The 23,420-nt window shown below is 51.2% G+C and overlaps 1 protein-coding gene across 1 annotated transcript; it reads right to left on the bottom strand.

The window, feature by feature from the left end:
- Positions 1 to 902: 902 nt before the first annotated feature.
- On the bottom strand, positions 903 to 18,634 carry SDC4 (syndecan 4). Its single transcript, XM_075438330.1, has 5 exons — positions 18,516 to 18,634; positions 4,548 to 4,689; positions 3,538 to 3,590; positions 3,115 to 3,298; positions 903 to 1,852 (listed from the first exon to the last, which is right to left on the bottom strand). The coding sequence occupies exons 1-5, from the start codon at positions 18,591 to 18,593 to the stop codon at positions 1,701 to 1,703; spliced, it is 609 nt and encodes a 202-aa protein (XP_075294445.1). The 5' UTR covers positions 18,594 to 18,634; the 3' UTR covers positions 903 to 1,700.
- Between the last annotated feature and the right edge of the window lie 4,786 nt (positions 18,635 to 23,420).

Raw genomic sequence — 23,420 nt, 5'->3', positions numbered from 1 at the left:
AGAGCTCAGTGCTCCCAGCTGGCAGATGCCGCCGAGGCAGACGTTCAGCTACCGAACCCAGCCTTCTGCAAGAGGCAGGTACTCGGCACAGCACCGCAGGGGACTCTGCAGCCCAGCCAGCCCCCAAAACAAAGAGTTATTTTCTCCCTACTGCAAGCTTCCAATGCTCGCTTCAAAGAGCAACCCCAGCTGGGGATCTCCACTCCAACTCAGAGAACCAAACCCAGCACATCGCTCCCCGACAGGGCCCGAGGCACACGGATGGAACCCAGAGGCTCCGGCTGCTGCCACCAACTGCCCAAGCACAGCCCACCTGCGGTCAGGACACGACACCAGACACACAGCAGTACAAATGAGGTCAAGCCTCTCACACGCAGTAAGGCTGCTGAAGAATTAACTCCAGCCTTTTCACTTTTAACTGTATATTTCTCAGTAAAATATATAATATATAGCTCTACAGGACTGATTATAATATATTACAGGCTAGAAATACTCTCGTCTTTTCCCTACTTCAATCATATTATGGACCCAATTGTGCATACAGATTAATCCTAGAAGTTATTGCCTTGAATTTATAACTAAAATCCACAGAATAAAGCTTAAATAGTTTTCACAGAGACTCATTATATTAGTGTTTTACATAAGAGGGACAAAAGTTACCAGATGAGAAGAGCAGCCATTCCAGAAACTATAAATAATTCTATTAAAAAAAAAAAATTCCTAAAAAAGTTACGGGAAAACCATAAATATGTTTTGCCCTCTACAACAGCTGCTATAGAACTAGAAGAAACCTGTAACACAGTGTAGCTAACTCTGCTTCAGTTCAGAATACAAATCTTATAAAACAACATCTCTAGAGAAATGCCCGGCCAAAGGAAACACAAAGGGATTGAAAAAATAAATCTGAGGAAATTAAAAAAGTAGATTTTTTTTTATTATTATTTCAAAACAATTTCTACAAACTTTATATAAACATTAGGCTATTTTCTTTAAAATTTTGTTACAAAAAAGATCCTACAAGCAACCCTTAAAAAAAGGTAAGAGACTGAAGGCAAGGAAAGGGTGTCGTCATAGCCAAACAAAACTGGCTGTCCTGATTCCATGGACTAATGACCCTCGCCTGGGGCCCACAGGAGCAGACAGAAGTCTCCTGGGAAGACATTCCCACAGGCCCTTTATGGCATTCAGGGATTTTGAGCCCCACAGGACTTTTATTCCCTGATAAGGCAACATTATCTGTAGTGTAAGAGATTCATAAATAGTTCTCCACAAAAACGCTGCACATCACAGCCTGCTGCAAGACATCTACTAACAAGGTTTATAAAAAAAAAAAGCCATCCTCTACAGAAGCACAGCACACTGGAGGCAAACACATGGTGCTTGCTTCCACACAGTCTGTTTTGTGTTTATATACCCTCTATAAAAGCTAGCAGAAAATTTGGCATCTTTATTCTTTTTACACTAGCTTTAGAAAAAAAAAAAAATTACACTGAGGGTTTTTTTTTTTCAGACTCTTTGTATTTCATTGGGCCCTTGTTAGCTGAGTGGGATGGGAAGGGTCACGTAGGAGGTTTGTTTTTTCTCGAAGTAGCTTTGAAATTCAATCCAAAACGAGCATTTGTTCAGCACATCTCATCTGAGGGCACAGTGTTTCCATACAGTCTGCCTGTCCCTTGATGGGCGCAAGGTGCTGCTGAGCTTTAAGCATAGAACTCATTTGTAGGGGCTTTCTTGTAGATCGGTTTCTTCCCAAGGTCGTAACTGCCTTCATCCTTTTTCTTCATGCGGTAGACTAAGAGGAGGATCAGGAAGACAGCAAACAGGAGGCCCACTGCCCCTCCTGCAATGAGAGCTGGAGAGAAAAAAAAAGAGCAGCAAATAAGTCTAAACTCCTGGACAACTCCACACCATCAGCTACACCTCAAAATCTGCTTCAAGAGCGCCAGCCCCCAGAACTCCGGAGTCAGTGTCGCCCATGGGCCTGTCCTCTGCTGCACTGGCACTTTCAGCCGCAGCAGATGTGATTGGAAAAGGCCAGAAATTGCTTTTCATCCAACCATAGAATAATCACATGTTCGACATTAACCAGTTTGTGTTATTCTTCCAGTTTAGTGCAAGAAAGAAATTTTGACAAAAAGACATCCTCCCTGCACAGAAACAGAAAAACCCCACCGAAAGAAGCCCCACCACTACCCGCAAACAGCACCGACTCCAGGGAAACAGTCGAGCTCCGATTTGAATGCTTTGCTGACTACCTGCAGGAGCACACTAAGGACTCCGTGAGATGGTACTGTTTAACGGAAACACGATCACCACCACCTCCCTCCAAAAACCACCCTAACAAGCAAAGGCCACAAAGCCACAAAAAACCACCAAGATTTTCTCTCTCCTCACACCAAGGGTAGCCACAAGACTTCAGTGAAGTTTACCCTTGAGTAGAAGTACCTACTCATTGCACTGAACCAGCTTCTTGGCTGAGCGGCTTTGCAATCCACTCTTCCACTCGCTCCTCTGACTGGGAGGACGGCTGCAGGTCGGCACGATGTGCCGAGGTTTGTACTCAGACCGTCAGGCCAAGCGCTTGACGAAGCGTGCCTTGTGACAGATCTGCCCCACGTGCTGAAGGGAGGCCAGTCACCTGGGTTTGCTCTGGACAGAGGTACTTGGAACAACTGACTAGGTGTTCAGATCCCTTAGAGGTGTTGCTTGGTTCCTAGCAAGGCTCAGAAAAGGCAGGACCTGGGCAGAGGTTAGCAGGAAAACACCTGCATTTGATATGAAAGTCTATGATGTCATTGATTTATGGCTAGATATACCTCCTGTTGAGGCAGTATCTGGGTGCACAGCAGCTGCCACATGACTCGTGTGGCCCTTAAGCCAACAGCCAGCTGGCAGGCTCAAAAACCATGCTGTTTACCCCAGCAAGGCAAGCAGTAGGTTCTTCCGCTGTTTAAGGACTATAAGGCAGAAGTGACCCTGCTACAGGTAGTCACAGAGGCAAGGCATCTCACTCCCCTTCGCCAGCAGGGAACTGCTCCCCAGAGAAACAAGAAACAATAGAAGCCATTTGGATTTACAGTATTAGTGATTTAACAGGACAAGGTGGAATATTACCTGTAAGGACTTCTGTTCTTTCAAAGATGCTGCTGTTGGCTGTGCTTGCCATGGAGATCTTGTTGGACAGGTTCTCTTCGACAGGTACAGCTTTGTCTGGAATGATTTCATTGTCTACCATCGTGTTTTTCTCCTCACCTTCCATCTTTCTCTCAGTATCTCCAGGAATATAGTTGTCAGATATCTACAGAATACAGACAAACCACACCCATCAGTAAGCAGCACCCAGCCTCCCTACAATTGAAAACAGGAGGGTGTGCAGGGAAAAGAAAAGTTTGCTCAGTGCATTACAAGTACACTGTTCCTGCTCACGCAGGTAGATTCATCCCGATGCCACGTCTTGCAGGGGGAAGGGTATTCAGAACGCTGCAGACAGACCAGAGTAGTTACATGTTGCTTAAAACATGCAGAGGCACTACCTACCACAGGAGTATCCATGGTGGTCAGATAAATGGCATCTTCAGAGTCCAAGTAGTCTGCAAAGAGGGAAAAAAAGTAAGTAAAAAACCAGAAGAGGACACTGAGTTTTCCTCTCATTACATGACATTTTTCCAGAATTCAGACACTTCCGGCAATACCAGCAACTGCAGACAAACTAGGACTCCTTCTCTGCTGACTACAAATTCCCTCTTATCTACTAGTACTTTCGCCATCTAATGCCTTTGATTGCACAAGACCATGAGATGTAATCTTCAGACCAACACCTCTCGCATGGGACGGGTCTTCAGCTGGATCCATTGGCCCCTGCTGCGGATTAGCAGGAGCTGCCCTGCAAAGCAGGTCTGCTACAGCTCGCTAAGCTGGTGCCAATGGAGGGCAACGCTCTCACCACCCATCCCTGAAGGATAGTTCACCAACCCACTAGTTACCAGATCTGCCCAAACATGCCAGGCACCGATCTCAGCACTTGTTCATTCCCTTCTAGAGAACAAATGTTCACATAAAGGGGACATGGAGCTACAGAAACTGGTTTGGGCAGGGAGCTTTGCATGTCACAGAGTTCACTTCAACATCACTTAGTCCTTTACCTTATTTGGCCTCAGCTGAGATACTAACTTCAAGCCTTTTAACACTGCCCCAAACAATAGATTTTTTTTTTTTTTTAAATATCTTTTAAAAAAAGTTTCTCAGAAGTTCTTTGGAGTTCAACAGGAAAGCAATCCAGCCAGTGCAATGCCTTTTTACCCGCAGTAAGACAAGCTTGGCTGGACTCCATCTGTCTTCCCCGAATGATTCAACATCACGGTATAACCACTTTCACTGTTCTCATCTGTGAGTGACTACGATTCACACAGCTTTCTCATCTCCACCTGACACTGTAGTTCCCCTCTGGAGCTCTGGCTGTGCACTTAGCCCATCACTCATGGGCTGGTGCTGGAAGAAATTTCACAGCATCAGCTGAGGGAGATACACTTCCCCCCTTCCCTGCTTACCTCCAGACCCAGACGCCTCATCTATATCTAACCCATCAGAAGTTACGTGAGGCCCAAATTCGCTGATGTCTTCATCATCTGGCAAGTCTCCAGAGGCAGGGTAGTCAAGCCATCGGGCATCCATGGTCTCTGTTTCTCTCACCTGTAAACGGGGGTGGAGAAGTGTTAAGTACCAGGCAACTCCTCAGAAGCATTTCACAAAAGGTCAGGAGTTCAGAGCCTGTGCTGAGCACATCACTTCCATCAGAAGAACGTTAAATGCTGAACTTCCTCTCCCCCAAAAGCACTATCTTCACCAGCCTGGAAATAGCTGAATTCCCCTAGAATTTCTCAGAAGTGAGAGCCAGCCTGGGAGGGAAATTCCCCGAGGGCTACAGATTCAGGAGGTTCACTTGAACCCACAGGGTGAAAATAACACAACAGGATCTTGGTCAGGAGTTTGTAACAAAAGCATCTGGAAAAGCAGTACCTTCCGTTTGTGATAAGGGGGGGATTTGGAAGGACTTGCTATTCCCAGAGAAAAAGCCTGGCACCTATAGGTCAGTTTTTTGCATAGCACTGAAGCCTCACTCCAAGGCAATTCGTTGCTTCTTGTATCGAGAACAAACCTATTTTATCACCCAAGGGTTAAAAACTGGTCTGTCAGTTCAGCTGAATTGCAGTGCAATATAGTGTGACGTTCAAGAGCACTTGCTATCAATAATGACTTGCCTGAAGGAAGAGCTTCCTCTGCCTCACCTCTTAAAACACACATAAACAAACAAGTCTGTAAAATGAAGTCCTCAATCCTACAGCCGAACGACTGCAGTTACAGACACACATTAGCAAAATGGCAGGAAAGCCTCCCAGAGAATCAGCTGTTTGGCCCCAACGGCAACTTACATGCCAGAGCTCATGTGCACTTGGACCTTCAGGGAGCCGCAAGCCCAAACCTCCTGCCCTCACCACAGTTACGCAATTTCCCCAGAACTATTTCTCCTCGCCCCACAGCCCGGGGGCCAGCCCCGGTGACGGTACCCCAGGTACCAGCTCTTGGGTTGCTCAACACCAGCCCACAGATTCCAGCAGCTCCAAAGGCTACCACAGCCATGAAGTCATTGCCATGGTGGGGGACTCATGGTGGGAGCCCTTCCCCTACTGTGAGCAGCACAATGCAGATGGACAGGTCCCATAGCCTGGGGCTAAGCTGTCAACATTTTTTCGTGCTGTCCCCACAGAAAGACTGGGAAGCCTTTCTGAAGGTTTATCTACACCCAGGAGAGCGTTTTTAGAACATCCTTTTACTCTGCAGTCCTGCACATCCAAGGGCTTAACGCACAGGCTGACCACGAGCTACAGCCTGACAGGGGTGAAGACCAGGGCCTCGTGGGCACAGTCAGAGTGGGGTGGCACCCCCCGAGCCCCAGCACTTGCTGCTTCGTCAGGGCCGCAGCGAGCCCCGGGGCGGCTGGGATCAGCCCTCCTGCTCGCCCGGTCAGGCGTGGCCCGTCCTACAGCCCAGCCATGACACCAGCCGACAAATCACACCCGCTACCGATCTCACAGGCGAAGGCCAACCATCGGCCACAAGCCATGTGTCAGCTTCCTCTGCCCACAGCCCCGGCCCTGCTTCCAGCCCAGATCTCCCTGTCCGTTAGCATACCGGTTTTGCCACAGACAAGGCCTTGTGGTCAGGACAAGATGTTTCTCATTTCGCATAAGGAGCAGTGGCTACTGGATGTGCTTTTCGTTAGCTTATTGCGGTATCTTTGGTTTCGCCAGCAACTCCGCTGGAGGAAAACCAAAGGAACAGCCTGGAGGGCATGAAGTGCTGAGGCCAGCTCTCCTCCCAGACCCCCTGTCTCCACTCTGCCCGAGCCTGGCACTAGGTGATGGGAAGGGGGCTGGGGAGGAAGGCCAGCTGGGAAGAAATCCCCTCTCAGCCTGCAACCAGGCATTCCTAACGTTATGGATCACTTGCTCCAAGGCAAATTCATTTCAAGATATGTGAAACCCAGCCAAAGCCAGACCTGCAATGGAAACCGCCGCCAGGACACAGTAGCTGTTCCCAGGAGAGCTTCTGCCTGCTGCATTGAGGGGCAGGAAGAGCCCAGGTCCCGCCTGCCCCAGCGAGGGCACGGGGCCGGGGAGCACATCTGCTGCAGATCCTTACAACCTGGCTGCTGTGCCAGATCAACTGCAGATCCTTACAATCTGGCTGCTGTGCCAGGGCAGATCAACTGTGGCAAGAGCACTGCGCCAAGCCACACCCCTGTGCCAGCTCACGCCGTACTTCATTATGAATCACGGCCAGCTAATGTCCTAATGAGGGTGGCTCAAGAAAGCCCGTGTTTAGGCCACTGAGTGGCTGGACAGCAGGCTGGCCTTATCAGATCAGCCCAGCCATGAGCAAAGCAGTGGCAGCCAGCCACGGTGATTAGTACATACTGTGGAATGCACCAGGTCTGGCTATCAGAATACCCTATTTAAATCAGGACAGACACTGTTTACAAGCCAGAGGACACAACAAGGAAATTACTGACTCACAAGTGTAAATTAGCTTACATGGGAGCGTTCCCTGAACTCACTCTTCATCATCCTCTTGGGCAAGGACAGGGAAGTTCCTGGAAGCCACGAGAACTTCTCAAACCATACAGGAAACTTTTCTTGTGGGCAGTGAGCCTCATTTGACAGGCCACATTGGGCCTGTGGGCAGCGAGCCACATTTTACAACTGCCAGGGAAGTTAAGCGGGCTGCTGGGCACCTCTGCACTTACCCTCCAGGTTTCTACACATGCTCTCCTAGGGAGCAGGCTCCTGCTAGGAGCTGGGGCACTGGCAGCCCGGGAAGAGTTAACACTGGAGTGCTGTGCTGGAGGGTGGGTCTGGAGCAGGTACATTCCTTGCATACACACCTGCGAGAGGGCATACAGGCACTTACACAGACTTAAAAGCAAGGGCTTAGTGCTTCCCAAGCGCCATGTAAAGGGCTCCCTAGAGTACTGCTTAAAAAACGCGTCACACAGCTCCGCCGAGAGGTGAAGAGGCACCACGGAAGGTGCCCGGGCTTCCGCTCGGCTGGCAGGCTGCAGCCAAGAGGGAAAAGCCAGGAGACTGCCGCAGGACGACGACGGTCACCCTTGCCAAGTCGTCTCTGGCCACATTCAGCTTAACACCTCCTGCAACTGCCAGCTGGAGAAGGGCACCGGCACTGCTCCGAGCCTGCCTTCCACCACCTGTTATCCCTGCACTGGAGCCGGGCCAGGGGCTCGCTGCGAGAGTCGGACTGGGCGGCTGTGCAGCCCCACCTCGCCCCGGCAGCTGAAGTCGAGCCCTGCTATTAATGTGCTCCTCTCCAGGAAGGGTCTGTACAGAAATAAACCTTTTCTACAGCAGTCTGGTTTCAGGATTTCTTCCCCATGTTAAGCAGCTTTATCCCCAGTAAGCACCAAGGGAGATTAACCAATGCGCTGGGGAGCAGAAGCTTTTCCTACCTGCCAGTGGGGAGAAAAAAGAGAGCTTATTCCCTGCCAAACAACCAGCACGTCAGGCACGTGAACTACGAGCGTCATTCCTGGAAAAGCTGGGCACAGAGGTCCCATGTTTGAGCTGGAAACCGGCTGCACTGCTGGATGAAGCCAGACTGTTTGCTCAGTTCAGGCACGGGAATTGCACCCCTGGCACAGGCTGGCAGCCCTGCTGTGCTCCATCCCTAGCCCACCCCACCCCACCCCATTTTGTGCTCCTGGGGCCTTCACTTACAGCCCCAGCATACCACTAGACACTTCTCAAAGCTATTTATTGGGGCAGTAAGCAAAGTTTCAGTCCAATGCGTGAATTTCCCCAGCTGCTGGCTCATTCTGGGAAATAACAAACCCAGGCAGCTTGCCTGCCCCAGCCCACATGTCCTCACCACAGCCTTTGCAAGCCCTTTCAAAAAAAACCCCAAATTATGTTTTGGGGCAGAGACATAGTTTTTCAGACACGGAACGGGCTTTTACAGCTGGCCCTCGTCTCTGATCAAACACACCAGCGTTCATCAAAAGCTTCTTTGAAGAGTCACTGCCAGCAAGCTGCAGAGGGGGTCAGGCCTGCAGAGACCCGGGCATCCAAGCGCAGGGAGCTCTTTATCAAGTTTATAACATTGGCGTGGAGACCCAGCGCTGGCTCCTGCATCTCCCTCCCCAGCACTGTGTGTACACAAGTCTAGGAGTAAACAGGAGCAAGGTGAAAGTCAATCTTTCCTAGACAAAAGCACATGGAGTTGGGCCAGCCTGGGAGGTGGCAGTGGGGCAGACCTGTTAACTCTTTGCAGCCCGCGGGGACAGATAAATTTGAGCCACTCCTGGGGCTTTTCTCAGGTGCTCTGTACCGGGGGACAGTTGTACAGACCACCTCATTTCACTTCAGCGAGCAGGGTTACACAAATTATCTCTCCCAAACCTGTGCAGTCATGGATAGATGTCACCTCACACCACCACAATGCACACCTACACCATCTTAGCCAGAAAGGGCTCCTGGACGACATGAGCAGCTGCCCGCACAGCCCAGCCTCGGAGGCTGGTTATTAAGAGATCATTCTTGCAAAGCCACCACCCTGGTCCTCGTGCTGTCCCACACTACGAACCAAAGAGCACTGAGTACAGCAGGGCCTTTCCAGCACAAGGATGCAAAACTCTGTAAACCACCAAGCCCAAGAGAGGGGATCTCCACACAGTCCACTTCCACCGAGCTCTTGCAGGAGCACACAAACCAGGAAGGCTTTGCAAAGTGTGCAAAGGAGCAGGGGTTCGGAGCTGAGCTCACCCCCTCGCAGCGCGCCAGCCCCCCGAGAGCGGGAGCGCTGCAAACGGAGAGGCTCAGGCCCGTGCGAGCCAGCCAAAGGGAGCTGGCCGCCAAGCGAGGGAGGCCCGCAGCGAGGCAACAGGCAAAGACAGCTCTATCTTCCCATCTTAACAAGCATTAAAACAAAGTTATTAGAAGCGATATGAGCTTCCGGTAGAGGCAGCTCCTGCCAGACTCGTAAGGGAAGGGTCTGTATTTCCCCCTAAAACACCCTTTACTCCCTCCTCTCCCTCCATGCTCCAGCTCTGTGTAGGGAAAAAAACAATTAAAAAAAGATACAAAAGTTACTTTTGTCTTGAGATCAAAACAAGTATCAATATTTCAGTCTAGGTCACACCTAACTCCCTCCACACATCATCCACGGTAAAAAAAAAAAATCCGCTTGTACCAACTCCTCGTGCCTACGCTTGGAGGGCACCATTTTACCTCTTGTTCCTGGTCAGTCTGTCCCACATAATTCACAGCACACGTGGCCTGCGTGGGTCTCCGAGCCAAGGGACAGAGGACAAACAGCTCCCACCCAGGCACATGTGCATATTTAGCTGCATGACAGGCTCACCCCGAGGCTTCCAGACATGGTTAAATACTACTATGCCTTTGCTCCACACTTCTCATGCAGTCCTAGAGCAGGACCACAGGTGCAGCGGCTTTGGGCAAAGCCAGCCTTGCCCATCTCCTCTCTGACAGCCACCATCAGGGTGCACTCCCACCACAGGGAGCTGCAAAGGTAAATCCGTAACACATCTGAGGACTAAGGGGAAAATCAGAGACAGAAGCACAGACCTGGGCTTGCAGGCAGCTCCTGGCTGGCAGCTGGGGATAGCACTGCATCTCCAGTACCCCAGAGCAGTTACTGCATGCTATCTCTTTGTGCCTCTTACCAACAAGAGAAAAAATATTTCTATTTTTTGAATAGTGCTCAGTAATGCAGGCAAGGAGTAGTGTCTTGCTTAATATGGCAGAGCAAGAACAACACGCAGGCAAACTGTTCAGCTGGTAAAAGAATCACTCGTTCAAGGTGACTTCAGCGAAGCATCCCCCAGCCCCGTCCAACCAGGTATCCACCTCCCTGCAGCCACACACCAGCCCTGCGTGCTCAGACTCGGCAGCCCACGCGCTACGTGGGGCAGGCGCCGTAACGTGGTCCAGCACCGACACCGCCGCAGCCGGGGTCGCTCCCCGCCTGCCCCCACTCCCCCTGTGATTCTCTAAGCCGCGTGGCCGCAAGCGGCTCTCCTGGGGGCTCGTGCGGCAGCGGAGCCATAATCCCCGTGACAATTACTCTGTAATCCCGGGCTCTGGAGAGCGGCTCGCTGCCACGGGTGCCTCCTCTGAAGCAGGGATGAATCCTCCCGGGCTCTGCTGTCTTAAAATAGGCTTCCCTGCACTTACAAAGTCAAACCTCCATTACCTTTTAACTCGTGTGCGCTTGCTTACGCACAGCCTGCTCTCTTCAGACCACACCATGCATGCGTGCCTCTCGGACTGCGCTGTAGAAGCAAGCAGGAGGAGGACAGAGAAGATTACAAAGAAATGAATTCTTGTTTAACTGCTCTTGCCTGATTATCAACCAAGAGCAAGGCCATAAAGATCGAGTCCTTCGCCAGACAGCCTCATGTTGGGATCTGTTTACTGCAATGGTGGCAAAATAGCTGCTCTAAATACTCAGTGCCCGGCTCCAGAGACCTACAGAGCCCGAGCGGGAAGATGACTGCTTCCCCCCTCCAGCTAGAGGAGATAAAGCTCAGCAGGCAGTTGCAGATGGCTGTGTGTCAATCACTTGCCCTAAAGCAAATAAAGATAAGGTTCAGAGGAAAACTGCAGGAGGGGAGAGCCAGAGCTCTCATGTGACTCAGGAGGAAAACAACTGTGGCAGAGACGTTTCGTGTACCTGAAAGATTCTCTGGGTCATGGGCAGTGACACACACCTAGTTCATAAAGAGATTATATTTTTTATGGTATCCACAAACCTGATCACAGGCATTTCACACACTTCACTGCCCAGGGCTCAGTTCAGAAGCTGGAGAAATTTATTCAAGTTTAAAAAAGGAATTCAGTTTTTTCTGGCTCATGACGCACTCTGAGCTGCCCTACTCTATACCAGAAGGCTCCTATTGCATCTTTGTCTGTGGAAGAAAAAAAAAAAGACATGCAGGCCCCAGCAAAGCAGCTTTTCCATCAAGGATGATTTCTCATGGGGATACTTCAGGCTTGGGATACTTTATATATCGTATTTCCCCCTCATGCTGGGGAGAGGCTTGCCCTCACTGCCCTTTCCTAGAATACAGGTACACCCCAATACTTCCCTGGACACGCACACAAGTGGAATTTCCACTTGGCAAGAAACATGCAACGTGCATTTTTGGGATCTTTATGCTCCCTCGTGCCAGAGTGTTTGCAAAATTTAGCCAGGCAGACACCCAACTTCAAAGGGTGCCTTTGCTAGCTGGCTCACCACGCAGCTAATCTCAGCTTGCTTGCACAGTCAAGATTCCCAATGCTGCGCCCTACAAATGCTTCCCCTCCCACAATCCATTTTAATCTAATCAGAAGTAGTAGCCCAAAGATTTAGGCTTAGCCCAGGCAGTTGAGCTCCTCCAGCACAGTTACGCTATTTAAAGTTTTGCTCTGTTGGCAAAGCTACCAGCAAAAAACTGTAGCAAAGGAAGTTATCAGCAGAAAAGCACTTGAGACAGAGCCATATCCCTCCGCTATCAGGCTATACCCGTGTAAGCATTTGTACAAACAACCATTTCAACAGCAGGGATTTTCCTAGTTAGCTACAGCAGCAAAGGCTGCGTTTTCAGTGCATGGGAGGTTTTTTTGATCGTTTTTTAATAGGGACATTCCTGACTTGTGCAGAGGTTGCCTTGGCATGGGCCCAGAAAGCAGCAGACACAGCGTGTACTACTGGGGACAATGCAGCTGTACTTGGGGAAACCTGTCACTCCCAGGAGCATTTTCTTCTCTTGGCGAGCTCTGGACACCCAGCCAGGCTTCCTCCCCTCTGCGAGCAGGGGGTGAGGAGCTGGCAGCAGTTTTCCAGTCCTCCCTGACCACATCTCTGCTCCCACACTGTCACAGCCAGGAGCAAAGGGACCCAGTTCTTGTTTTGGTCACTCCTTTGCTGGCTCTGCAAAGCCTGCGCTCGGCTGGACTAGCAAGTTGTTTAGCAACCAACGCGCAGGACCAGCTCCTCATACTCAGCCTCGGGAAATTTAGAATTAGCGCCAAGAACAGCCCGCACACAAACAGTCTCCTGCAAGATCCTGGCTCCAGAGTCAGCCCCGCTGCACGCTGTGGATTTGCAATAAATATTTATCTTGCTGGGGAACAGAGGCTTCCAACCAAAAGCTTCTGACATCAGTCAGGACTGTATTTCCACTTGGGGGAAGAGCAGAAGTTTCTCTGTTTTTCAAGAGGGACACTAACCCACAAAAGCAGTTTCTGCCACCCTCGTAGCACCACGCTGGCCAGGATCCGTCCCTCCAGCTACCCCACTCCTCTCCAGGCCAGCACGGCAGCACCCCACCACGCCAGGCACCCTCCTTCCAGCCACGCTCCCCTCAGCCACCTCACCTTAAGCACCCAGACTTCTGGCTACTGTGCCATGCAGACCATTTCGGCACCAGTCCAAGGCAGGCACTTTCAGTCATTAATGCATGTTAACATTTCTTTTTATTGCTACAGTTTGACTGTAACAGCAGCTACAGGGCAGGAGGCAGAGTGATCCTCGCAGCAAGGTAAGCACGGCAAGGTCACAGCGCTTTGTATTCAAGCCATACAGCAGACAGCAGTGCAGTTCGAGTTGAACTGCGGCAGAGACACCTTTCCCCCTTCAGCAGCTAAGGCAGAGCAACGTCAGAAAACAGAAACCCTTCCCACGGCAGGCTTTGCTTTCCCTGACAGAACGCAATTTGTTTCAGCAAGAAGAAACTTTGGTTTTGCTTGACATGACATTAGCTGCTTGGGTAACTGTGCTACGGGTCTCTCAGTCTCCTTCCCGCCCCAAGGACTGTCTCTCTGAGATTTTAATTAACTGCTTTGATTTTTAAGTTATCCCAATTATTTGTCTAACAGCTGCCTCTTGGCATTTTATAAGCAGAGTCTCAGCCTCAAAGGATTTAAGAATAAAACTGACGAGTGCATATTTGCAACACAACCAAGACTTTCACAAGAAGGGTATTTTTGAAGTCAGCCAGCCTTCAGAAATTGAGCGGGACGCAGCTACATCTTGCGTGTTTTCCCCTCCTACGCTGACATTTTCTCCAGATTCAGGATTCGGTGTTTAACCCCCTCTTTTGAGACTTTCCGCTCCTTCAGCTTGCTTTGAACACTTTCAGTCATTTCAGATAACACTGCTGCTTTCCTCTCTCCCCCATGGAACTCTCATTTCCAGCTGTATCTGTCTGAAAACACAACTACGGAGCTGCCAGAGCAAGTTAGGGGCTGCTCAAGACAAGGCTGTTTTCTCATCTACCTTTGCCGACACCAACTCAGCTACTGGCAGCAGCCATACGTCAGAGCCCCACAGCTTTTTGCCCACCATAGCCACAACCCACGGTGGATTAGACAAGAGGCAGCAGTGAAGGCACTCGGTGTCGAGGGTAGCACAGACCGTCTGCCAAGCAGTACTACTTTTGCTTGTCACCCCTTTTCTTCCCCACCCCGGTGAGAAGAGATCCACCTCTGTGCTGCAGAGCCTCAGAAGTCTGAGTCACTGCTTTGGGGAGGGGGCCAGGGCCGTTACTCAGAGGGTGACAGCAGTGTCCGGGAGCTGCGAGGCCGGGCAAGTGCCAGAAACCCTGAGTCAGAGCGTGAGTGACTGCTGCGACACACGGCAGAGCTGGTCAGAGGCAGCAGCATTTACTGGACAACCAGTCAGGCACACGCTTAAAGACAAAAAAAAAGAAAAAAAAGAAAAAAAAAGTCATCTGAACTAACCTAGAAGTGCAGCCCTAACAGCTCATAAACGTCGGATCTTTTATAGCCCCTTGGAGCAGTAGCTTATTACAAGTTAAACTCTTTAACTACGGTGTCCTGTCTATTCAGAGCCACCAAGCCCGGTCTCATCACAAGAGTCTCATTCTAGTGCAAATCATCTGAATCCTTAATCCGCAGCGTTCGCATTCCACCAGGTCTCAAACAAACAGCCACACATGCTCGGCAGCAGCAGCCCGGAGGTCGGGGTGTGCGGGGTTTGTCGTGCTTCAGCTACACTGGTGGCTAGTTCAGGGGCTGCAAAAGGAGCACTGCCCTGCTGTTCTCACCGGGCATAAAGGAACGAGCTGCACCGAGCGGAGGGCGAGAAGGCAGCTGCAAGGATCTAAGAGCAGGCTGAAGAGGACAAATGTTAACTCCAGAGCAAGGAAGTGTTTTGAAGGATGGTCGCTCCATTTTGTATAGCCAAAGTGATAGCTGGGGAGTTCTGTGGGGTCAGCGAGCCACAATAACTTAATCAAGTAATCTTACAAGTCAACTGAAGTCATCTACGTTGCAGACTGCAGAACCACAGCAGCATGCCTCCCTTCTTGGTACAGTCAATATTGCCAAATTAAAAAAAAAAAAACCACCTTGGTTTTAAAGACAAAGCTCATCAACCCATCCATTGGAGGGAGAACAACTTAACACACCCCAGTGCAACACAACCTGGTGTTAACTTACAGCCAGCCAAGTGGATTCATGCAGCCAGCACGTTTTTAACAAAGCATCTACCAGCACCAGGAGCTGGAGGGAAGGGAAAAGCAGCTGCAAGAGTTGTGTCCTGCTTCCACCACAACATGGAAGCTGCTAACTTCACTTTGAGTGTCGATGGAGAGGAGGGAACCTGGCTGGCTGCTCGGCATCCAGACTTCAGTGCAAGTGTCCCAAAGCAGGCAATAAGCCACCACAGGAAAACCATGGCAAGGTCACGTTAGGCTCCACTTCAGGCATTTGAGAGCAGCAAATGGCCTCCCCACCCCACGCATTCAGACAGCCAGGCAATAGTAAAGCCATTAATAGAGGCTTGGAGGGGAGAGGGGAAGACACGTAGGAAAAAACATTTTCATTGTTGGACTGGATACAGGCTTTTGCAGGACCTCGAAGTGCCAAGGCCTTGGGAGACAACAACAGGAGGGGCAGGAAAGAGAGCAATCGTGTTGGCGAACAGCCTTAACATCCTAGAGTGAATGAGTCTCTGGTATCGTGACTCCGAAAAGTACCAAGTTCAGCCCCGATCTGCCTCTTGCGTAAGGTGTTTGGAGAACTCTGAACCACAAGAAAGTGCTCTCCAGCATGGGAGCTGGCAGGCACTTAGGACAGCAGAGAACTGGGCAGCAGCACCGTTTCCCTGACTGTGCCCCAGGCACCGCGGGGGTGACTGCTCCCACCCGCGTGGGTATTTCCACATCTAGTACGGACAAGGTGCTGGGCTGCAGAGGGACTCTGCGTTTCATCCCAACAGCCAGCTCAAGGTTCAGCTACCAGAAATCATGGGCTCCTTCTCTCAGGACTAAGGAACATTGTCTTAAAACATCATCATTTTGCTGCTCTGTGTTTTAGGGCAGCTGAAGCAAAGCCATGCTCGACACGTTCAGCTGCCCCGTGAGTCTGCCAAGTCAGAAGGTAAAATAAAGTGAAACGTGCAGATAGCAATGTCTTGATTTGATTGGGAGGGACAGATGAGAAACTGGGCAAAGAGCAGAAAGAACAGGCCTCGGGGATCAATGGCAGCAGGACAAGCCAAACCGGTTTTAACATTAATAATGCTGCGCTACTTTCCAAACACAGCTATCATCAACAAGACACCAGCTTTGCCAATCAGGAGGCCTCCGAGCATGATTGCTTTAAACCAGCAAACAGAGCCCACAAACAGCACAAAGCCTCCCCCCTCTCCCCCAGCAATCCTCTGCCGGCAGCTTCTGGGTTGGATTTCTGCTTGCCCACACTGCTGGGGACACACACACACAACGTGGTGCTGCACAGAGGCTTTTTCTGCTTACTTCAAGGCAGAAAAGTAGGACAGCTGCAACAAGCTTGCAGCCCATTAGCACTGCTACGGGCGCTCGGAGCCCTCTTGCAGCTCCAACACAGGAGCAGCCAGCTCCTCGGCTGCAGGGGAACACCCCCTGCTTCCCCTCTGTGCTGCTAGGGGCACTTTTAGATGCTAAAAGAGCAGGGAGAGCCCAACAGGAGAGCCCGACGATGCTTCTCTGCCTGAGCAAGGCAGACCTCAAGTCCTTCGTCCGCCCCACCGATCCCACGCCTTGGCTGCACCGGTGGCTTTCCGCCCATCCCCAGCTGCAGGCTCCTAAAGCGTCCTTCCCAGGAACCCCATCCTCGCACAGCACGAGCGGAGGGGAGCACCCTGCCCCACACCACCTGTGCTTTCTAAAGCACTGGACCAGAGAGGGCTGGGAACCACCACGAGCCATCAGCCTTCGGCTCTGACCTCCCACTGCCCCATGGGGACATGGCGATGTTCTCACACCACGCTGCTGGAACACAACCCACCCACAGCCCAGGCACCCGCGTCACACTCCGGCACTTCAGTAACATTCCCCACCCTCTGACACATCCACAATTGCTTCAAGTGGAGAAATCCCAACTACACCAGAAAGCCACGCAAGGGGAAAGGAGCCAAGGCATTTGTGTTTGTACAGGCTTGGGGAAATACTCAAGCACCGAATCACTCTCAAAAGCCACGCTCTTACATAAGCCCAAGAAATACAATCCCTGCCTTGTTAAGAAACAGCTACCTGTCTTCACCCTGCCCGCACAGAAAAACTAAGAGCCACATGCTGTGCAGCCCTGCACGTTTTGGCAGTGTAGTTAAAAAAAAAATAATAATAATATGGGAGGAGCGCCAGCAGAACTCTCCCAAACAGCGTGTCATGCTCGTCTCCTCCCCAGCAGCCTGTAACCCAAACAGTTTGTTTGGATAAGGCTTTATAGTAGGGCAGTGTTACTTCTCGAGCATACACCCCATCTTAGGTAGCTTAAAAGATACAGACAAATACCCCGGGCAAGTCACATATAAGGATTTACAGAATACATCTGTGCAAAACTTGTTGTCTTTGCAGAAATCCGATGCTCACAGACCACTCCATTCCCCAGGGACATCAAGTTGCATTTCATACCAAACATGGTCAACGCAACTTGCAGATGCTGCCTGCCCCAAAGGTTTGCCCTACTAGTTTGGGCCAGTTCTCAACTGAGTGATCCATGTGCGTAACAGCAGGGATAAAGACACCAGATTAAAGCAGATTTGGGCTGTGTGGTTTTAGCAGAGAGTAGCTGACAACTACCACAGCTGCTCTCCGGGGGAGCTTCCTACTCTACAGCTAGCAACCCCCCAACCCCATGTCCTTACTAGCAAGCACCCAAGCAGCAGAGCCTTCGCAGTTCCGATCTGCCCACCCAGCCTTCAGTCCAGAAGGAAGCAATGCAGCGGATTAAACCTAGTTTTGGGAAGCCCTGATCTCCTGCAGTCACCTTAATCTCAGCAGCTCTTTCAGGCTAGCAGAGGAATCTGCCCCGACTGCACTATCAGCATGTCGGACACACACACACAAACACACAAAAACAAACAACCAGCGGGGAAAGCAGAATCCCAAAAATCTCTGCTTCACCACAAAGATCCCACGTGCGCCCAGCGTGAAGCACCCAAACTGCTTCAGATCACTATAAATTTCAGAGACTCCTAAACCCTCCATGCTAACACCTCGTTTCTCACTCCCACGCGGGAGCGAGGAAGGTTTGGTACAGGTAGAAAGCCACCAGGAACCGGCACAGCCAAGCTCAGGTCGGGCTGACAAGCCCAGCCAGGCGCTGGAACGTGCCGCACGGGGCCAACCCACCAGACATTGGCATTAAAAACGGGATTAATGGACTCCAGCCCACGGCCAGCAGCTGGAGACCAGAGCCATCACGGGGAGCAGCAGCTCATCTCCGTCGCGTACCCACGCACCCCGCACCGCTCTAATTGCGCCGGGCTTGATTACAGAAACGCGAGACGGGGCTCACCCGTGCGCGGGGGGGAGAAGGGGACCCAGCCGCCGGGGAGGGAGCGGGACGGAGCTCTGCTGCGCACAGCCGGGCCGGGGGCAGGGACCGGAGGCAGGGCTGCGACCGGCCCGACACCCATCGCCCCCCGGGACTCACCGACTCGGCGGCGGCTCGCAGGAGGAGGCCGAGCAACAGCGCGGCGCGGAGCACCGGCGGGGCGCGGAGCAGCGGCATGGCCAGGGCGGTGCGGGTCCGAGCGGGCTCTGGCCGGCCCCCGCCGCCCCGCAGCCCTTATAGCCAGGGCTCGGCCCCGCGGGGGCGGAGCAAGGCTGCGCCCGCCTCGCCGGGAATGCCCGCGGCGGCGCCGGGCGGGGGCTGCGGGCCGCCCCGCATCGGCACCCCCGGGCGGCACCGGGAGCGGGGAAGAGAAAAGGAAAGGAAAAGGGAGGGAAAGAAACGGGGGGGGACGAAAAGGGGGAAAGGAGAAGGAAAGGAGGGGGAAGGAAAAAGAAAGGAGGGAAAAGGAAAAGCAAGGGGGGACGGAAAAGGAAAGGGAGGGAAAGAAACAGGGGGGGACGAAAAGGGGGAAAGGAAAAGGAAAGGAAGGAAAAAGAAAGGGGGGAAGGGAAAAGGAAAGGACGGAAAAGAAGTGGGGGGAGCAAAAAGAGGGAAAGGAGAAGGAGGGGGAAGGGAAAAGGAAAGGGGGAAGGGAAAGGAGGGAAAAGGAAAGGGAAAGGAGAGAGAAAGAAAAGGAAAGGGGGGAAGGAAAAATGAAAAGGAAGGGGAGGGAAAGAAACACAGGGGGATGAAAAGGGGGAAAGGAGGGGGAAGGAGAAGGGAAGGAGAAGGGAAGGAGAAGGAAAGGGGGGGAAGGAGAAGGAGAAGGGGGGGAAGGAGAAGGAGGGGGGGAAGGAGAAGGAGGGGGGGAAGGAGAAGGAAAGGGGGGGAAGGAGAAGGAAAGGGGGGGAAGGAGAAGGAAAGGGGGGGAAGGAGAAGGAGGGGGGGAAAGGAGAAGGAGGGGGGGAAAGGAGAAGGAGAGAAAAGGAAAGGGGGAGGGGGAAAAGGAAAGGGGAGGGGGGAAAAGGAAAAGGGGAGGGGGGAAAAGGAAAGGGGGAGGGGGAAAAGGAAAGGGGGAGGGGGGAAAAGGAAAAGGGGAGGGGGAAAAGGAAAAGGAGAGGGGGGAAAAGGAAAGGGGGAGGGGAAAGCAGGCACGCGGTATTCGCTTTCGCAGCGTTCCACAAGTGACAGTCTCACATTTACAGAAACCCAAGAATGCCTCTGCGACTGGCAGCGTGTCATCGCTGCGGTTATCAGACGGGCTGTTACATCACAGGGTTCTTGCTGCAGATGGAAAACGAAACTGCTCCGTCTGTTTTCTCTGTTAAGTGGCAAGTGCAAAAAACCCACACAGATAGAGAAGGGAAAAAACCCAACAGTACAGTCTAACTATTTCAGTTTTTCTTCTCTCATTAGTAACTTTGCGTGATCATGAGAATTTGCTTGAAAGCATCCGTTTCTGCCCCTTAACAACCCGAGATGCACCTGAATTACTACACTGGTATGCCCTCTGCATTGGTCCCTTGTTCATACTGCAGTCACGTCTGTTTGCACTTGGGCTCTAGTGTGTAGAGAATAAAATATTTTCTTAACAAAGAAGCAATGCACAGACTACAAAGCATCTGTGCCATGATCCCACCTGCCAGGTATGGATGGAGACTCTCCCAGATCTGGTTCTCAGCCCATTCCAGCAGTACAAAGCTATCCCGAGAGACCTTGTAGCCTTCTCCTTGCCCCACCTTAACATGCTAACCCTCAAACCAAAAAGATCCTTAGGGTGAAGCAGCCTTCCCTACTGCCTGTTCCTTTGGGAATAAATAGGTACAGAGGGTGCGAGCTGATGTCAAGAGGTCTCTTCAACGTTTGTTAGGATTGTGCCTACATGACTGCTGGCAAGAGAATCTCCTGGCAGCACCGTGCTGAACTGGCTGTGGAGCCAGCTGGCATAATATGAAGTGACATGGAGCTCTGCTCCCAGTTTAAAAAAATAAAATAAGACCTGAAGACAGCATACATCCAGGCAAGGGCAGGAACCAGCCTGGAAGAGGCTGTAGTGGAGTTTCCAGTAGCACATGACCCTCTGTGCTCAAGACAGAGATGTATCACCAACCCTCTAGTTCACCTCAGCATCCAAGGCCACCAAGGACGCAACGGAGGGCTCTGCACTGCGGGCTGGGTTACTACCCTTCCTCACCACCCTCGCTTCATCACACAGAGAGGCTGATGAAAGCCACTCCTGGTGCAGCTGGGGAGCCCAGCTCCAGTGGACACCCAGCAGAGACGGGCAGCAGAAGATGGAGCAGAACAAGAGCACGTGGGCTGGGTCGAATGTGCAAAGACAGGTCCATACCAGGACAACATCTGCCAGCCAGGAGACACCCTCAGCAGCGCAAGGTGGCCATAAGCACCCCACTCCTCCCTAACCCTCTAAACAGCAGCTGTATTTCTGTGGCCACGACACCCCTACACCTCTTTCCAGGTAAAGCAGCCACCACAAAGGCGCTTTCAAAACCAGCTGTCTGTATTGTGGCTACAAACAGTGTGAACTTGCCTGTTGACTTCCTCTTGAAACAAGCACACTACACCGTACTCCTCCTGGCTGTCATACCCCTCAGCACCTCCCCTCCATCAAAAAGTCCCCTTGCATGGCACAGGACACCATTTTCCCTCCTGGGGAAGTTCTGCTTTGATAGAGTGGAGAGGAGCCAGTCTGCCTACCTGGCCCAGGGACCATGCACATTGTCCATCAAAGTCACACCTGCACACACAATCCTTCAAGCAAACTGATAGAAAACTTGGGCTTCAGGAAACAGAAGAGAAAAATAAACTCGACCCTAAGGTATATTCCAACCTTGAGAACAAATTTACTTAACTTTACTAATGATACTTTCAAAGGGATTGTGTAGATCCACCTCCCTCACCCACACACTAACCTTCTGCGACTGTATCTCAAGGGAATTCACAGGAGAGGAAATGTAGCCACAAAAATCATAATACGGTTCTGTAAACCCATGACATAAAATAGCCTGCTTCATTTTGTCCTTGAAATGCCCCCTCTCAAAATGCTGATATTCTCCTCACTCTGGAACAATGCAGAAAAATTGTGGGTATATCACATCCACCGAGAGCGCCAGGACAAATGGGCCCAGAGAGAAAAAATGCGCAACTGAAATGTACTTTCCTGAAACCTCACTACAAGTGAGAGAAGCAGAAGAAAAATAAAACACACGCTGAGCCACACATTTGTTCTGGGCAATGAATTCTCACATTCAAGGTGTGTCAGTTCCCTTCTCCATTGAAAAATCACAGTTGGCAGAGAAACAACATGGGCTGGCCACCATTGTTCCCAACCCAGTGCTCACCAGTGAACAGTTACCTAACTCTTGCATTGAAAATAAAAATAAACGCCTGCCAGTTCCTAATACACGGCACAAACACGATGCAAGTGGAATGGAGCGTACAAATACAATGCACTTGAAGGGTGAGGAAAATCACATTTTTACATGACACAAAGAAATGTCTAGCTAATCTTGAGAAGGCCACCAGCAGAGCCCTTCTAGACAGCTCGAGATCACAAACGCTAACTGCACTGGCCAGGAAAACGGACTCTTCAGCCAAGCACAGCACAGTCCCTGCAGGCAGATTTTAAAACGAGCAACTAAGCACTAAGAAACCTTAAGCAGAGTTTTAAAAAAATCTCAAGTCCCAAAGTCCATTCAGCATACTGAGCTCTGTGGAGAAACACACCTGCACACTGCGTGAGTAGAGGGAGAGAAGTGCCTGAAAACTCTCATTTTGAGCTACTTAGTACATTTCCAGAATAACTTGGCATTATCTTAGCATCTTTACCGTCCCTTTAGAAAAGGTCACCTTAGCACAAATCCTACCTGCCTGACAAGAGGGAAACAAACCCTAGCAAAGGTCCGCTCAGATAGCACTGCCCTCTGTACACCAGCTGGTAAAATATGGCTCACCCAAACAAACAAACAGCTTCCTGGTTTAGGCAGTGATTCCTGAGTAGGAAAAACAATACCATTCTACACAGCCATTTCTTACGGAAAGAATCCCTCGCTAAAGAGGGCGTTCTTTTTCCAAGCCTCTGATAAAGAAGTGACCGCGACAGTTACATGTGATCTGGGTACATTCTCAGGGCATCTGCTATGTCCTGGGCATACCGTCACTTCTTCTTCCACCTGCTGCTCTTCATGACACAGAGGTGTCACGCACAAAACAGTCAGCTGGTTAAAGAAGGACATTCTAACCAGAAGCCAGGCAAGCAGCACCTACTATGGCACCCTAGAAAGCGTAATCTCTGTGTTTCAACATCCTTTTCCCCTTTGCACATCTTTCCTCCACAGCTGTCTCTGACTTTCGTAGGAACTAAACAGGAAGAAAAGGCAAAGTTGAAAATGCCACGTATTTCCCCCGAAACATCTGCTCCCCAGGTTCACTTCAAACTCTTCCCACGAGCAGGGGTGTGGGGCGAGGCTCCCCGTGGGGAGAACACCCTCTCCTCCAGGAGAAGGACCTGGCCCCTTCGCTAGAGCAGCCTGGAGAGGAGGGGGAGCCGAATTCAAGAGCACAGCTGAGCAGACGTGACCATGTGAAACGCCATCGTGAAGGCAGCCAGGAAATGAACCCACGAACCAGGCCGTAGCTGACTCACAGCACAAATGTCTCTGTGCCACAGCTCTCCAGTGTGTCCGTACTGGCACGCTGCCCGCCCAAGGCAAGAGGGAGCCTCAAATCACACCTCTGATGTGACCGCTGCAGTGCCAATGCCTTCAACTACGGGGCAACAACCAAGCAGGGAGGACTCTCAAATTTGGAAGGGATGGAAGTCAGCGCCTCCCAGAACACCAGCTCGTATCTTGTGATCCCAGGGACTACTGGATACATCAGAAATATTGATGCTGATGACGTTGGCCGTGAAAAGACAGCCAGCAATTATACCAACAGTCCTACCTAGTCCTTACACTAGCTTGGAATTTTAGTTGGCTATGA

The sequence above is a fragment of the Opisthocomus hoazin genome, chromosome 18 (genome assembly GCF_030867145.1).
Source record: "Opisthocomus hoazin isolate bOpiHoa1 chromosome 18, bOpiHoa1.hap1, whole genome shotgun sequence".
NCBI classification, from domain to species: Eukaryota; Metazoa; Chordata; class Aves; order Opisthocomiformes; family Opisthocomidae; genus Opisthocomus; species Opisthocomus hoazin.
The sequence above is the reverse complement of the archived record's forward strand: the minus strand, read 5'-3'. Positions and strand labels throughout refer to the sequence as shown.